Source organism: Haliotis rufescens, unplaced genomic scaffold, assembly GCF_023055435.1.
Source record: "Haliotis rufescens isolate VD_foot unplaced genomic scaffold, xgHalRufe1.0.p SCAF_37, whole genome shotgun sequence".
Classification (NCBI taxonomy): domain Eukaryota; kingdom Metazoa; phylum Mollusca; class Gastropoda; order Lepetellida; family Haliotidae; genus Haliotis; species Haliotis rufescens.
Window position 1 is genome coordinate 1517971 of NW_025964079.1, and position 16549 is coordinate 1534519.

General features: G+C 41.7%; 2 protein-coding genes across 2 annotated transcripts; both read left to right on the plus strand.

The window, feature by feature from the left end:
• The first annotated feature begins 405 nt into the window (after nucleotides 1–405).
• LOC124140422 lies at nucleotides 406–3982 on the plus strand. Its single transcript, XM_046507968.2, has 4 exons — nucleotides 406–490; nucleotides 1697–1770; nucleotides 2850–3012; nucleotides 3905–3982. Exons 2-4 carry the CDS (start codon nucleotides 1707–1709, stop codon nucleotides 3939–3941), a joined length of 264 nt encoding a protein of 87 aa, XP_046363924.2. The 5' UTR covers nucleotides 406–490; nucleotides 1697–1706; the 3' UTR covers nucleotides 3942–3982.
• Nucleotides 3983–6952: 2970 nt separating this feature from the next.
• Nucleotides 6953–9793, plus strand: LOC124140423. The gene is made up of 4 exons (XM_046507970.2): nucleotides 6953–7093; nucleotides 7408–7481; nucleotides 8645–8807; nucleotides 9711–9793. Exons 2-4 carry the CDS (start codon nucleotides 7418–7420, stop codon nucleotides 9745–9747), a joined length of 264 nt encoding a protein of 87 aa, XP_046363926.1. The 5' UTR covers nucleotides 6953–7093; nucleotides 7408–7417; the 3' UTR covers nucleotides 9748–9793.
• The last annotated feature ends 6756 nt before the right edge of the window (nucleotides 9794–16549 follow it).

Here is a 16549-nt window from a genome sequence, read left to right on the forward strand (position 1 = left end):
GTCGGGAATCGAACCCGGGTCTTCGGCGTGACGAGCGAACGCTTTAACCAGTAGGCTATCCGACCGCCCCCTATTCATAGTGACGTTAACAACATTCATTACTCTTCACACTTAATTGGAATTTTGAATAGATGCGTAATAGGTAATAAATATAATATCAGTCATTCTCATTGGATACCATTTTTACGAAATTGGTGAATTGGGAACGATGAGATGTTCGCTGAATGTAATCCAGGGTTCGAGTGGACTAGCTCACTATATTTTAATCTTGACTTGTTGGTCTAACTTTGACTTCAAACTCACACTGCATTATCTAAAACTGACCTCTCGCGTTAAAAATATGTAAACGTTGCATAGATATGCAAATTGATAGACAGACCACCGTTCCATTTTAATATTTGCATTAGGATTGGCAAGGTTATCGTGAAGGTGAATCCTATATAAGTCACCCCCAGCTTCGTCTCTGTCCCTAGCGTCGTCTTCTACTACGGTAAGTTGCAACAATTCAGAGCTCAGTGTGGGGCGGTGGGTAGCCTAGTGGTTAAAGCGTTCGGTCGTAACGCCGAAGACCCAGGTTCGATTCCCAACATGGGTACTACATGTGAAGCCCATTTATGGAGTCCCCGGCTGTGATATTGCTGGAATATTGCTAAAAGCAGCGTAAAACATACCCATAACTGAGTGTGAACGCTGCCTCCTCCCAGATTTTGATTTCAGTCGGGCGGTCGGGTAGCCTAGTGGTTAAAGCGTTCGCTCGTCACGCCGAAGACCCGGGTTCGACTCCCGACATGGGTACAATGTGTGAAGCCCATTTCTGGTGTCCCCCGCCGTGATATTGCTGGAATATTGCTAAAAGCGGCGTAAAACCAAACTCACTCACTTGACTTCAGTCAGGGACAAAACCGTCAGCATGCTTGTATGTATTTTGTACAAGCGTGGAGAACAAATACCACCACAATACTACAAGAAACCGTACTGAGTACTAATAGACCGCCGTCATATAGCTGGAATATTGCTGAGTGCCGCGTTAAACAACACACAATCAAACTAACAACAAACATGGTAGCATCCACGTGTCTTCTTTGAGCGGCAATTAGAAGCTGGAGTACAAAGTGAGGATAAGATATATGGACGGACTTGCTTGATCACGGTGTAAAGAAACGTCCACCATAAAGATGCTGTTTATGCATATATCGAATCCTTACTTAGCACACTCCTGCCAGGCATATAATTCCCTTTCACTTGTAACTAGGAGCGGTGGGGTAGCCTAGTGGTTAAAGCGTTCGCTTCCCGACATGGGTACAATGTGTGAAGCTCATTTCTGGTGTCCCCCGCCGTAAAATTGCTGGAATATTGCTAAAAGCGGCGTAAACCATACTCGCTCACTCACTTGTAACTAGTATACTTTACTGTGTCATCAAACAAACTTACACTATTCTGCTTTTTAATCTTAAAGCAACATGCCTATATCCTTATGCAGAAACACTTTTTAAACGAGACGTGTTGTCATAGACGTTGCCGGAGTACTGCTAAAAGCGGCATAAAATGATATTCACCCACTCAATCTAATTATATTCATTTGCCCATAACTCAGCATTAAACTGTGTATGCTATTAGCTATCTATTAATTATGAAGTAGGAAGAGTCTTGTATTGATTATTCGGGTAAGGCAAATGTGAAACATTCTGACTTTCAGATCAGCAGCCATGAAACTCGCCCTTCTCGTGCTCGTGCTCCTGCCCCTGGTTTACTGTGACTCACTGGTCGACCGTAAGTATCCTAAAACACATCCTCTCATTGGATAGTATCTGCTCTCATTGTCTGGCATTACGCAACACATGTTCTTATTGGTTGGCGTTATGTAACACATCCGCTCATTGGGTAATATCAAGCAATATCAGCTCTCATTTTCTGGCTTTATGCAACACATGCTTTTATTGGCTAGCGTTATGATATCTGCTCTCATTGTCTGGTGTTAAGCAACACATGATCTTATTGACTAAATAAATCTGGGTCACAGAAAGTGTTGAAATAACATTCGTTGGTGCATATGTCTCTATTGATAGTGGCTCTTATTCCTATTTTATGTATCAGGGGGCACATATGGCCCAGTCGTCTAGGGCGCTACAATTCGCTGTGCAGAGTTGCGTCCATTGGGTACGCAAGAAACCTATGATTGTGATTTCGAATTCCGGTTCGCCACGATTATGTTTCCAGGTTTGTCAGCACCATACCCGTGCTCGTGGGTTTCACCTAAGTGATAAACCTCTGAGACCCGCATCACTTCGGGCTTTCCTCCCACATTAAGCTGACACGCCATCAAAACTGGAATACTGTTCAAAGCGGCGTTCAACTAAATTTACTGCACAGGATGTCAGGATTGCCAAGTGATTTTAAGGCGCTGCAGCTTGATACGTACAGCTATTTCCCTTAGATTGGTTGGTTGGTTTGTTGTTTAACGCCGCACTCAGCAATATTCCAGCTATATGACGGCGGTCTGTAAATAATCGAGTCTGGACCAGACAATCCAGTGATTAATATCATGAGCATCGATCCACGCAATTGGGATCGATGACATGCATCAACCTAGTCAGCGAGCCTGACCACCCGATCCCGTTAGTCACCTTTTACGACAAGCATTGTCGCCTTTTACGGCAAGCATGGGTTGCTGAAGGCCTATTCTACCCCGGATCTTCACGGGTCTGTCCCTGAGATGCCAGGATCAGCTGATGTCTTACTTTTTAGATGTATGCATATCTAAAATTTGGAACATTTTGTCAAATAGGAAATGTGTATTTTCATGAGACTTCCATATTTACTAGTTATGGTTGAGTTATGCTTATATTCAGAGTTCAAGCACCTGTTTGACTTGGGAGAGCTGAAGAGTGTTGTCCAGAAAATTGCTGACACCGTCGGATCTGACGCCACCGAGACTGCCTGTGAGGCTGAGTGCACCACTATTCTGCACAGCAATGCACTTCTTACCAGCGGCTGCGATCTCATCTGCAGATCGTGAGTGAATCTCTTCATTAGGGGTAGCCCAGTGGTAAAAGGGTTCGCTCGTCACGCCGAAGACCCGGGTTCGATTCCCGACATGGGTGCAATTTGTGAAGCCCATTTTTAGTGCTCTCCTCCGCGATATTGCTCGAATATTGCTAAAAGCGCTGCAAAACCATACTCACTCACTCATTACGGGTGGTGGGGTAGCCTAGAGGATAAAGCGTTCGCCCGTCACGGGGGTTCGATTACCCTTACGGGTACGATGTATGAAGCCTTTTTCAGATGTCCCCTGTCGTCATATTGCTGGAATATTGCTAAAAGCGTAAAATCCTACTCAATATTTGCAACACTTCTTTGTCCCATTTCTCTTGTTGAGTCCCCTGTGAAGTTGGAATTGATCCCAAGCAGCCTATCGTAAAGCACAATAATAAATCTTGTTTCATGTGTCAGAAAATTATGAAGTTGATTAGCCTTAAATGCAGTTGATATTACAGCCCATTGATCTTATTGCTTTATCGCTGTGCAGAGTTGCGTCCCTTGGGCACGCCAGAAACCTATGATTGTGGGTCGAATCCCGGTTAGCCCCGATTATGTTTCTAGGTTTGTCAGCACCATACCCGTGCTCGTGGGTTTCACCGAAGGGGTAAACGTCTGAGACCTGCACCACTTCGGGCTTTCCTCCCACCTTAAGCTGACACGCCGTGATATAACTGGAATAATGTTAAACGCGGCGTTAAACCCAACTCACTGACTCACTCTTATTGCTTTACTCAACATGGGTATGACGTCCACTGCCATGACATCACTATATATTTTCAGTTAGCATAAGACCAAATGTTTTTTCACACACATGTGATATAAGACTTCATATATATATTTACAATTTATATCATTTTGATTCCAGACTACAGTCTCTTGTCCAGCGGTTTCAGATCGTCTAAGCAGATTGATATGCAAAGCTACAAATAAACATATTTTTCGACATCAGAATACTGTCGTTTTTCATGAAGCAAATGCGCCGATCTCAAGAAATATTCCTTCGTTTCCAAATAAATCGTATGTTTTTGGCCGTTCACAAATGTTTACCTCAGACGAAGCTGCTTTGAATTTAAAGTAACCAGTAACCATGTTAAACATTTTAAAAATGTTTTCTGCTTTTCCAATATTTTTAATTGAAATATTTCCGCGGAGATAATTATCAACTAAGCAATGACAATACATTTACATATAATCAGTTGATATTCAGAGACAATAATCGCCTTTCTCTCAAAAGTCCTCTTCTTTGCACATTTTGAGATAATGTATTTCTTGTTGTTGCCCTATTGGGATTTCTGGGGATTCCTGGGGATTCCTGGGGATTCCTTGTTAGAATTGTTCCCAAGGATCGGGTGGTTAGGCTCCGTGACTTGATTAATTGGTGTCACCATACCCCGATGTTGTGGATCGATGCGCGGAATATCGATCACTGGATTGTCTAGTCCAGACTCGATTATTTACAGGCCGCCGTCACATAGATGGAATATTGCTGACTGTCGCTTTACAAAAAGAAAAAGAAAAAAGAAAACAAACAAACAAACGTTGTGATCTGTATTCAAAGTTAATGCATTTTTTGCATCAAAGCACACTAACAATTACGTGAGCCTGATGTGAAATCAAGTTTACCGTCGTGTTCAAGACTATTTGACTCATTTCTTGACGTGCGCGTGTGACTGTTTGTACTCGTCCGTCGGTTTTATAGCGATAAACCACGGAGATACCATGCCGAAGTTTAACATGAATACCCCACTCAGTCACAGTTTTCTGTTTTCTGAGCCGACCAGTCCTTGTTTTAGCCCCTTAATGCCAAACGCCAGACAGGGTAACAACAAGCACATGCTTTTAACGTTTTTGGTATGATACGACCAAGGGGTCGAATCACCGACCTACCTCTTTCTGGGCAGACGCTGTATCCCATGGACCAGGGATGCATGCATTAGTACGACATCCAATGAGTGGAGGGGTTATGACACTGTAACCTCTATCCCCGCACACTAATATGTGTTGATGTGAGGCACCCGATGACTTTAAAACCGGTGACAGAATGTATGATTTGGCCATGCTTACCTAGCTTTGAAATGTTTATTTACTTGTAATTCTATCAAACGACTTGTAGGGAATTCTGGCATCGACATGTCACACCGACCTCTTTATCGTCTTATGATCACCAGCACGTGTGTCCACGGGAGCGTAGTCAATTTCACCGTCATGACCTACACGTGCACAACATGCGTACATCCTCTCTATCACGGCAACTCTGCACAGCGAATCGCGGCGCCTTAGACGACTGGGCCACCCGTGCCCCCTCTCTACCTGTGACAAACCAAATATGTTTGCCTTAATTCTGTGCACCGCCTACTTGTCATAAACGCGTTTTATAAGTCAGTTCAACTTATCGTGGCCTACCAGGAGAGTATTTGGAACGATCGAGACTTGGTTGCTGCGACTGTGTGGCCAGGCTCCCCTTCGAAGTATATTGAGTGGCTCTGTTTCCGAAAGTGTGCATGAATTATTGCGTGACCCGATCACTCAAACTAAATATTATGGACACAATGTATACTCAAACTACACGGAAATGTGATTTTGTAGACAAAACATACGAGATGTGAACACACGTTGTCCAGACAAATTCGAATATTTTATTTTACTTCTTCAGTACAATTAACATTAAATTCTTTGAAGAACATTCTTCTTTTAACAGAACAGTGAATAAAAGCGACAAAAAACCTTCCATATTCAATATGAATCACTGTCAAAAAGTGATGATACCGGGTGTTCGCGAAGAGGTGAGCGTATCCAACCTCACTGTCGGCTCCCGTTAGAAAATTATATAACGTCAAGGCCAGAGAACAACCAGTCTCGATTGTCCATCGAAGCTGAAGCAAGTCAACTGCTCACCTGAAAAAACAAGGGAACATATAGTACAAGTCAAATAGGGAATTTCATCACACATTATTTTTGTCAAGGAAGCGTTACATTTTGAAATGTTCTCCACATTTCTGCAATAAAACCTTTTGCATGCTTTACTGTGGCTTTGAATGTTGCAACCCTGATCAAACAACCTCAGGACATGCTTCAGATTGAGCTGGTAGATCCATGAAACCAAACCATGTTGATACGGGTGGAGCGAGTGTCACACTGTAAATTAAAACGACAAAGCAATTGCCATATTTATGACAAATCTCTGCTAAAAGCGGAGACGATTGTACAATTACGACTATATCATGAACATGTGTTTATGAATGACCATCAAATACTAAATCCAGAGATTCACATAGTGGCACTGTTTGACTTCTTGTGTTCTTGTCTGCTAACAACTATGAGCTTGAAATATCATTTGTGTAAGTAATTCTAATTTTTTTTAATAAATGTAAATGTTGATCGTTGCAACCGCCATGCATGTTTGCACACACAATAGTAGGAACATTTTAGTAATGCCTATGTATAGTGACATAACGTTAACCATATTCATTAATATTAACACGTAACTGGATTGCAGCCTTTTTCGGTTTTGTCTGTTAAATGAACACATTTGTTTTGTTAGTTATTTAAAAAAAATATAGGTTATAGGTAATAAATAAAATACCACAGTTTTTCTCGTTGGATACCATTTTTACGAAACTCGTTTATTTCCTACTGTACCCAGAACGGTATATTACGAGATCTCGTGTGATATGCTCCATAGTAATTGTACATGCTATTGGCCTTGAAGATCGGAATTGTGATGGCCTCTGTAAAAGACTTTTACATAATATTGTTAAATAACAACCACCTGTTTCTCAATAGTACTGCCCTACTGAATCTAAGATTGGAACGGTGAGATGTTCGCAGAATATAATCCAGGGTTTGAGCAGTGTTGCGCAGTATAATTAAATCGTGACTTGTTGGTCACCCTGCATTATCTAAAACTGACATCCCCCGCTAAAAATATGTAAACGTGTGTTGCATAGATAGGCAAATTGTAAGACAGACAACCGTTGGCAAGGTTATCGTGAAGGTGAATCCTATATAAGTCACCCAAGCTTCGTCTCTGTCCCTAGCGTCGTCTTCTACTACGGTAAGTTGCAACAATTCAGAGCTCAGTGTTGGGCGGTGGTTAAAGCGTTCGATCGTCACACCGGAGACCCAGGTTCGATTCCCAACATGGGTACAATGTGTGAAGCCATTTCTGGGGTTCCCGGTTGTGATACTGCTGGCATACTGCTAAAAGCTGCGTAAAATCATATTCACCGCCTCATTCTAATTATATCTTCTTGTCCATTACGCAGCATCTGACTGTGTATGCTATTAGCTATCTATCAATTATGAAGTTCAGAAGAGTCTTGTATTGATTATTGGGGTAAGGCAAATGTGAAACATTCTGACTTTCAGATCAGCAGCCATGAAACTCGCCCTTCTCGTGCTCGTGCTCCTGCCCCTGGTTTACTGTGACTCACTGATCGACCGTAAGTATCCTAAAACACACTCTCTCATTGGATAATATCTGCTCTCATTGTCTGGCATTACGCAACACATGTTCTTATTGGTTGGCGTTATTTAACACATCCGCTTATTGGGTCATATCAAACAATACCTGCTCTCATTTTCTGGCTTTATGCAACACATGCTTTTATTTGCTAGCGTTATGTAATACAGCCTCTCGTTGTCTGGCATTACGCAACACGTGTTCTTATTTGTTGGCGTCATGTAACGCATCCTCTCATTGGGTCAAACCAAACAATACCTGCTTTTGTTGGATGTAGCACATCCTCCCATTGGCTGGCGTTATGCAACACATCCTCTCATTGGCTGGCGTTATGTAACTCATGCTTCGTCGTCCCCGTGCTCCTTCCCCCGGCTACCATAAAAAAAACATGCGCACATTGGTTACTGTTACTTAATGCTTCCGCTTATTGCCTAACATTACATTCGTCCTCGTCGTCCTCGTGGCTTACCGTTAGAACACATCCTTTCGCTGGATAACATCAAACAACTGCTGCTATTGAGTGGATTTTTTAAAATATAAAACGTCAACGCCAGAGAATAAACGGTCCGCCGAAACAGATTCCATTGGGCGTAAAGGAAAATACTAGCGACGGAAATATGTGAATGGATCACTGAAAATTAGCGACGACAAAAGGCGTTTGCTGTAAGGTAGCGCATGTCCAGCAACCGCCCCACACACACGCACGCACGCACGCACGCACGCACGCACGCACACACGCACGCACAAAACAGTCCGCACAAAGACGTTGGACCTGCTTGGCGACATATAGTCTTCTTGCCTAGTGCAACGATTGTTCTCATTGGTTAGTAACGGCAATGCCTGCTCTGGTGTTATGAAACGTATGCACTCATTGGCTAGCTAGTGTTACGAAGCGTATGCTCTCACGAGTTTGTGTTTGGCAATGTTTGCACATTTGGCTAACTTGGAAGCCTCTGACTAATGTAATGTTATTCCTGCTCTGTTGAAAAGGCTGATTTCGTTAAATATTTTTTTAGCATTACGTAACACCTCATGCGCATGACTAATATTATCACCAAGACACTTTCCCACCTTACTTTGTGCTTCTTGAACAACTACCTTGTCCATGTTTACTAGTTATGGTTGAGTTATGCTTATATTCAGAGTTCAAGCACCTGTTTGATTTCGATGAGCTGAAGAGTCTTGTCCAGAAAATCGCTGACACCGTCGGATCTGACCCCGTCGAGACTGCCTGTGAGGCTGAGTGCACCACTATTCTGCACAGCAATGCACTTCTTACCAGCGGCTGCGATCTCATCTGCAGATCGTGAGTGGATTCTTTCATTAGGGGTGAAGGGGTAGCCTAGTGGTTAAAGCGTTCGCTCGACACGGGGGTTCGATTCCCCACGCGGGTAGGCCCGTGAAGACGCCGGGGTAGAATAGGTCTTCAGCAACCCATACTTGCCGTAAAAGGTGACTATGCTTGTCGAAAAGGTGACTAACGGGATCGGGCGGTCAGGCTCGCTGACTTGGTTGATACATGTCATCGATCCCAATTGCGTGGATCGATGCTCATGATATTAATCACTGGATTGTCTGGTCCAGACTCGATTATTTACAGACCGCCGTCATATAGCTGTAATATTGCTGAGTGCGGCGTTAAACAACAAACCAACCAACCCCACACGGGTACGATGTATGAAGCCTTTTTTCTGGTGTCCCCTGTCGTCTTATTGCATGAATATTGCTAAATGCGTAAAACCCTACTCATCATCCAATCCTTCAATATTTACAACATTTAATGTATCATTGTAATCATTCTCGGCCCCCATTTCTCTTGTTGAGTCCCCCATGAAGTTCGAATCCATCCCCAGCAGCCTATCGCATGTCGCTTGTCGTAGAGGCGACATAATGGATAGCTTGGTTGGGTATCTTGCTCTGGGCGTTGCTCATGATATCAATCACTGGTTTGTCTTGTCCAGACTCGAAAAAAACGCTTTCAAATATCTGGAAGTGCTGATTGCGGCGTTAAAGCACAATAATAAATCTTGTTCCATGTGTCAGAGTTATGGAATTGATATACGCAGTTGTTATTATTTTACACAACATGGGTATTATGTGTGAATCCCACTTTGACGTCCGCTGCCATGATATCAGTGGATTTTCAGTTAACGTAAGACCAAAAGACTTTATATGTATATATTCATACTTTATATATTTTTAATTCCAGATTCCAGTCTCTTGTCCAACGGTTTCAGATCGTCTAAGCAGATTGATATGCAAAGCTACAAATAAACATATTTGTCGACATCAGCATAGTGTCGTTTTTCATAAAGCAAATGCGCCTACCTCATGAGATGTTCATTCGTTTCCAAATAAATCATATGCTTTTGGCCTTCAATAAATGTTAACCTGAAGACAAGGCTGCTACACTATTGATCAAGAACTCTTTAAAATGTTGATCATTTTAATAATGTATTCCGCCATTCACATTTTTTAAATTGAAATATTTCCACGGAGATAATTACCAACTTAGTAATGACAATACATTTTCATATAATCAGTTTATATTCAGTCAATGATCACCTTTCTCTCAAAACTAATCTTCTCTGCACATTTCGAGATATCTTTCTTGTTGTTGCCCTATTGGGATTCCTGGGGATTCCTGGGGATTCCTTGTTAGAATTTGTCCCAAGGATCGGGTGGTCAGGCTCGGTGACTTGATTAATTGTTGTCACCATACCCTGACGGCGTGCATCGATGCGCGGAATATCTACGGACTCTTTGAATTGTTCCCCGGGTACATATGCTGGTTTATAAGGGGTGACTAAAAGGGTCTGGTGGTCAGGCTCAGTGACTTGGTTAAATGCGTGTCACCATACCCTGTGTGTGTGTGTATGTGTGTGTGTGCGCGTGCGTGCTAGCGTGCGTGTGTGTGTGCGTGCGTGCGTGCGTGCGTGCGTGTGTGTGTGTGTGTCTGTGCAATTTTGCAATATGCAAACACCTCAACACAAAGTGATACTAAATGATTGAAGACTGAATTTACTGAAACAAGGAATTTAATTAATTATGTTATTTGTGCAATTTGCAAGCACCACTCATCACAAAAGAAAACAGAAAATTGGATATGAAATGATCAACATGTTCATTGAGGCAAACATAACAAATAAATTTAAGTTATCAAGATGACATTTGTCAAGATTTTAAACCCCATGTTGAAAACATGATATGCTCTTCTCCCTTAACAGTTGTCGATATTTTTCTTTCATACATTTCATATGTATCTTATAAATAAAACAGCATGTAACATTTAAGGATTGGCTGTGTATTTTTTTCGGTTCTTTGAGGTATGAATCGAAACACCGATGTGCAAACTGTATGAATCCGCGTAGCACAGTCAATGCTTATAATTAAATTCGACAACGAAAATATGTTTTATCTGCAATAGTTTAACCAAAAACAGTTGTATATATCAAAGCAGACAAAAATGACGAGATTGATAAACATTCCAGGTGGAGGAATACACACTGTGGCGTGACATGAATCAGGTGATTGTTTAATTTATGCACATAACTTGACACACCTACACAGTCAGTAGCCAATCAACGGAGAGTAGGATAAAACAATGTTCATAGAACCTGTCAATCCAGACAAGAGTCGAGAAGAACTGCAACAGTCAGACTGTAACGAACCGGAAGAAATATGTCCGGGAGAAAGCGGCTGTTTCAAATGACATGGTCAGTTACCGCCAGATTCAAACATTACTTCCCTGAAAACGGGAAAACACAGTTGGAAAAATGCTTGTTAGAAATGAAACCCGAGGACATGAAAGTTGTGGAACCGAGGCGAGCGGGGGAAAAAACAACAGGCGACCGGGCATGCACGTTTACCGTTTCATTCCTTCTCGGCCTTCGGTTCCGAAGGGTAGTTTGGACAATGAATATGCATGAATGTCGCTAAATGTCCTGTGCATGACAATTCACGTGAACAGAACGGGAATTCCCTCGACTGTAATAGTGGGATTCCCCGACATTCCGCAGTAATAAAAGTAATGCGCCTCGGCGGGCGTGGCTTATTTTTTTTACATTCATTGGGAAATGAATGCAATAACACGTGACCAATTGAGCTAATCAGAAAGCAGGAATTTCAATGAACACAACGGAAATTCAATTATTTAAGGATTGACTGTGTATTTTTTTCGGTTCATTGAGGTATGAATCGAAAAGCCGATGTAGCGGATTCTTACAAAAGTTTGCACATCGGCTTTTCGATTCATACCTCAATGAACCGAAAAAAATATACAGTCAATGCTTATAATTAAATTCGACAACGTAAAACATGTTTTATCTACTATTGGTTAACCCAAAACAGTTGCATATATCAAAACAGACAAAAATGACGACATTGATAAACATTCCAGGTGTAGGAATACATACAGCTAGTGGCGTGACATGAATCAGGTGATCGTTTGATTTATGCACATAACTTGACACGCCTACACAGTCAGTAGCCAATCAACGGAGAGTTGGATTAAAACAATGTTCATTTGACCTGTCAATTAAGGCAAGATGCGAAAAGAACTGCAACAGTCAGACTGTAACGAACCGGAAAAAATATGTCTGAGAGAAGGCGGCAGTTTCAAATAACATGGTCATTTACTGCGTGATTCAAACATTACTTCCCTGATTACGGTAAATCACAGTTGGAGAAATGCTAGTTATAAATGAAACCCGAAGACATGAAAGTTGAACCGGGGCGAGCGGGAAAAAAACAGGCGAGCGAGCCTGCACGTTTGTTGTTTCATTCAATCTCGGCCTTTGGTTTCAAAGGGTAGTTTGGACAATGAATATGCATGAAAGTCGCTAAATGTCCTGTGCATGACGATACACGTGAGCAGAAAGGGAATTCCCTCTACTGTAATATTGGGATTCCCCGACATTCCGAAATAATAAAAGGAGTGCGCCGCGGTGGGCGTGGCTTAATTTTTTACATTCATTGGGAAATGAATGCAATAACACGTGACAAATTCAGCTAATCAGAAAGCAGGAATTTCCATGAACACAACGAAAATTTAATTATTGTGCAATATAACAGTAGCAGCATAGTAATCCGCACACGGACATTTACCCACATGAATATACATGTACAAATATTTAAAGGGGCACTGATCTTACGCAATTCCCCGGACTGGTTGTTGCCTTTGTTATTGTTTTTCCCCCGTGAGTACCCGGATAATACGCAACGCAACTGAGCGTGACCAAAGACTGGGCTACCGTCTGTAAGGACAGCTAAATAAACTTGGAGGCTGGAGGCAATATTTGTTTTACGCATTTTTGAACACTGATTGGTTAACTGTGATCTATAAAGATTTCGACAAAGGGCGAATGTTAATTAATTTCTTCAGCCTAAACAAACAGACAAAAAGAACGGCGGAGCTCATCGGATGTTGTCATTTGGAAATACCCCAGATGGTTATAGTTAAATAATAAAAAAAAGTATCCATGCAGTGAAAGCATTTTCGGATTTCGGATTGCGTCGATAATACGATTACTACTCCCTTGTAATCATCCACGTTTTCTCGTATAACCCTTCACTTGTGTATTTGTCGTCGTTCACTTGATGCTCAGTTAATGAATTTATAACAGGTACAATTAGTGGTAGCACTACTTAGATTACCTGACAAAGGTTCCCATTTGGCATTTATTGTGTACAAAGGGAATACACTCATATCATGGCGTGAAGTGCCGATGTAAAAACAACATACTTTGTTCAAAGGGTTAACTGATAATATGTTGATTGATTGCTCATTGTTATGTATCACTCAATGGATTTTTTAGGAACCTTGGACGTTATGAAAATGAAAATACTTGAGACTTGACACCTATGTGAAACACCTGAAACAATCTAAGTGATCAGTTGAGAAACGAACACGGGTTATAACATTCCGAAACTATATATATCTTTTACAATATTTGATTGTTACAGAGACACGTGGCATCGAATAAATTTCTTTGTACAGCTGCAGACAAGTGGGATATTGTTCCTTTGTGTGGATATTCACGGATACATTCCTCGAACAAGGAAGCTGCCTAAAATATAAACACATAAATTTGGTAGGTTTTAATTTTGGTATTTGCATTTTGATTTCCTTCATTTGCTGTAGCATTGGATAGATTCATTCTTGTTCCTCTACGTCTTGGTTGGGAAATTCTTCAATGCGCGATAGACGTTGTTTTCATAAGTCTTTTCCTTTGTAAGCGTGTATATATTACCGTCAATTGTAAAATGCGATTCTCTCAGGCAATTTATAAAATGTGTAAATATTTCAGTCAATTTGACTGAAAGATCTGTCCAGATTGACTTAAATTGATTAAGACGATCAAAAGTGCCTAAAAACATCACAACAGATTATTATGTAGGATTAGATTGGTTGGTTGGCAATATTCCAGCTATATGACGGCGGTCTGTAAATAATCGAGTCTGGACCAGACAATCCAGTGATTGATATCATAAGCATCGATCCGCGCAACTGGGATCGATGACATGTATCAACCAAGTCAGCGAGCCTAACCACCCGATCCCGTTAGTCGCCTTTTACGACAAGCATAGTCGCCTTTTACGGCAAGCATGGGTTGCTGAAGACCTATTTCACCCCGGAATCTTCATGGGTGTGTAGGATTAGAAGCCAAACAACATAGAAATGTACTTTTCAACGTAACATTTGCAGTCTCTTGGTGATGACATTAAACATCAAAATGTTTGGAATTCGTTATCATAATAATACAGATGGAAATGTTTTTCAGTCACTTGGAAAATAACTGAATATTGAGGCGTTTAATAAATTTTAAAATGTTACACATTTTGACTGTGAAAAAATATACACACTATGAAAAAAGCAATGCTCAGGTGAAATATTTACTTTGTGTTGCGAGTAAAAATAGTGTAAACGAAAATCGCAAAATTACCAAGCAAGTGACTTATCAAAACTTTGTCACCATTACCGATGCTACCCACAAATATACCTACATTTCCTTATTATCTCGAAAACTGTATTTCATTTTGTTGATCAATGTGACCATACGCCCTTATTACTACCCATAAAAGTGACTAATGCGCTTACGAATGGCGCAGCAGAGGTCGCGAACTAGTCTAGATTTCTGCTATACATCCGGGTACTCACTTGGAAAAAAACAATAACAAAGGCAACAACCAGTCCCGGGGAATTGCTTTTGATCAGTGCCCCTTTAAGAATTGACTTTCACTTTGTGTGAGTTCATTGGAGTATGAACCTTTATAAAGTGAGGGCAAAACTATATGAACGTCGGAGCTTGCGAAGAGCCGTATATCGTGTAAACTTCAAATTAAAAAAAATATTTACGATTGTGACAAACTTAATGAATATTAAAATTCATCATCACTGGTTACGTTTACAAAAATGTGTCCAACTGGAAGTTGTCAGCTGGTAAACACGGATTATAACCAAGTCCAGTCGTCTTTGCCATAGTGAGTGAGTTGGATTTAACCCCGCTTTTTACAGTATTCCGGTTATATCACGGCGTGTTAGCTTCATGTGGGAGGGAAGCCCGAAGTGATGCAGGTCTCAGGCGTTTACCACTTCGGTGACAAACCTAGAAACATAAACGGGGCGAACCGGGATTCGAACCCACAATCATAGATTTTGGGCATGCCCAAGGGACGCAACCCTGCACAGTGAATCGCGGCGCCTTAGACGACTGGGCCACCCGTGCCCCCCTTTGACTTAGAATGCATGACTTGGTGGAGTTACTTTCCACAGTGAATGAAAGGATTAAAATCAGTTATTTTTATCGTTACTAAGTTATTATTTTTTTTATAATTATAGTAACTTGTGTTGTGCTAGCTTGTTTTACGTGGCAAGATGGCGGAATCAGCTGTAACTCAAATCAACGCTCTTACATTGAGGTACTGTCGGAAATGATAGAAAAATGCTTTTCCGGTCTTATTCATTATGCGAATCATAGGGCTATGAAAATAGCATATATACTGACGGCCAAAAGAAACAACCATTTTAAAAATGAAAGTTCAAACTAAATCAATGCAAAACACATCGTCCAAATACAACAATGCTCTATGCGGAAAAAGCAGAAAGTCCACTAAAGTCGTTTGCTTTTGTAGAAAATGCGAAAAAAATGAAAAATACGTGCAGGTTGGGCCGAAACTACCCGGGCAATATAAGGGTATATAAAAGATACGGTCGGCATATCAGACACTTACAGTGATAAACAGAAAATAACCTTGGAAATACCACGACTGACACCCGAACAACACGAGCGGGCCCTGGGTATGATACAGATGGGAGCCGCCCATGCCCACATTGCTAGAACGTGTGTTTGCTCCCGGGTTGCTGTAACTAACCTCATGCATCGTTAAAGACAGACACCAGACAGGCCAAGAACAGACAGACCCAAGGTAACTACGCACAATGAAGACCGGCCCTTGCGTAATTTGCATCTCCGAAATCGATTCCTGGTAGTGACGTCAATGCTTAAGGACATATGTCGACAGACTACGGTCAGGCGACACACGGCTCAAAGAGTGAGTGAGTGAGTGAGTATGGTTTAACGTCGCTTTTAGCAAAATTCCAGCAATATCACGGCGGGGGACACCAGAAATGGACTTCACACATTGTACCCATGTCGGGAATCGAACCCGGGTCTTCGGCGTGACGAGCGAACGCTTTAACCACCAGGCTACCAGACCGCCCCTCACGGCTCAAAGAATAAGGGCTTACAGATCTTACAGAGGACAGTTATTGACAGCGCAACATCGTCGTTAGCAGCGACGTGACTGGCAGAGGTTCGTCTTCACTGATGAAAGCAAGTCCGGTCTTTTCAAAGCTGATGGAAGACGGTGTGTTTACCACAGAAGGGGAGAACGAACAAGCGACATGTTGCATTCAGGAGGTCGTGTCGTATGGTGGAGGGGGTGTTTGTGGGCAGGTCATCGTTAAAGGAAATCAGACAGCTCAGCGTTACATGGTTGACATTCTTCGTCCGATTGTCCTTCCATTTCCACAACAGCTGCCACGTT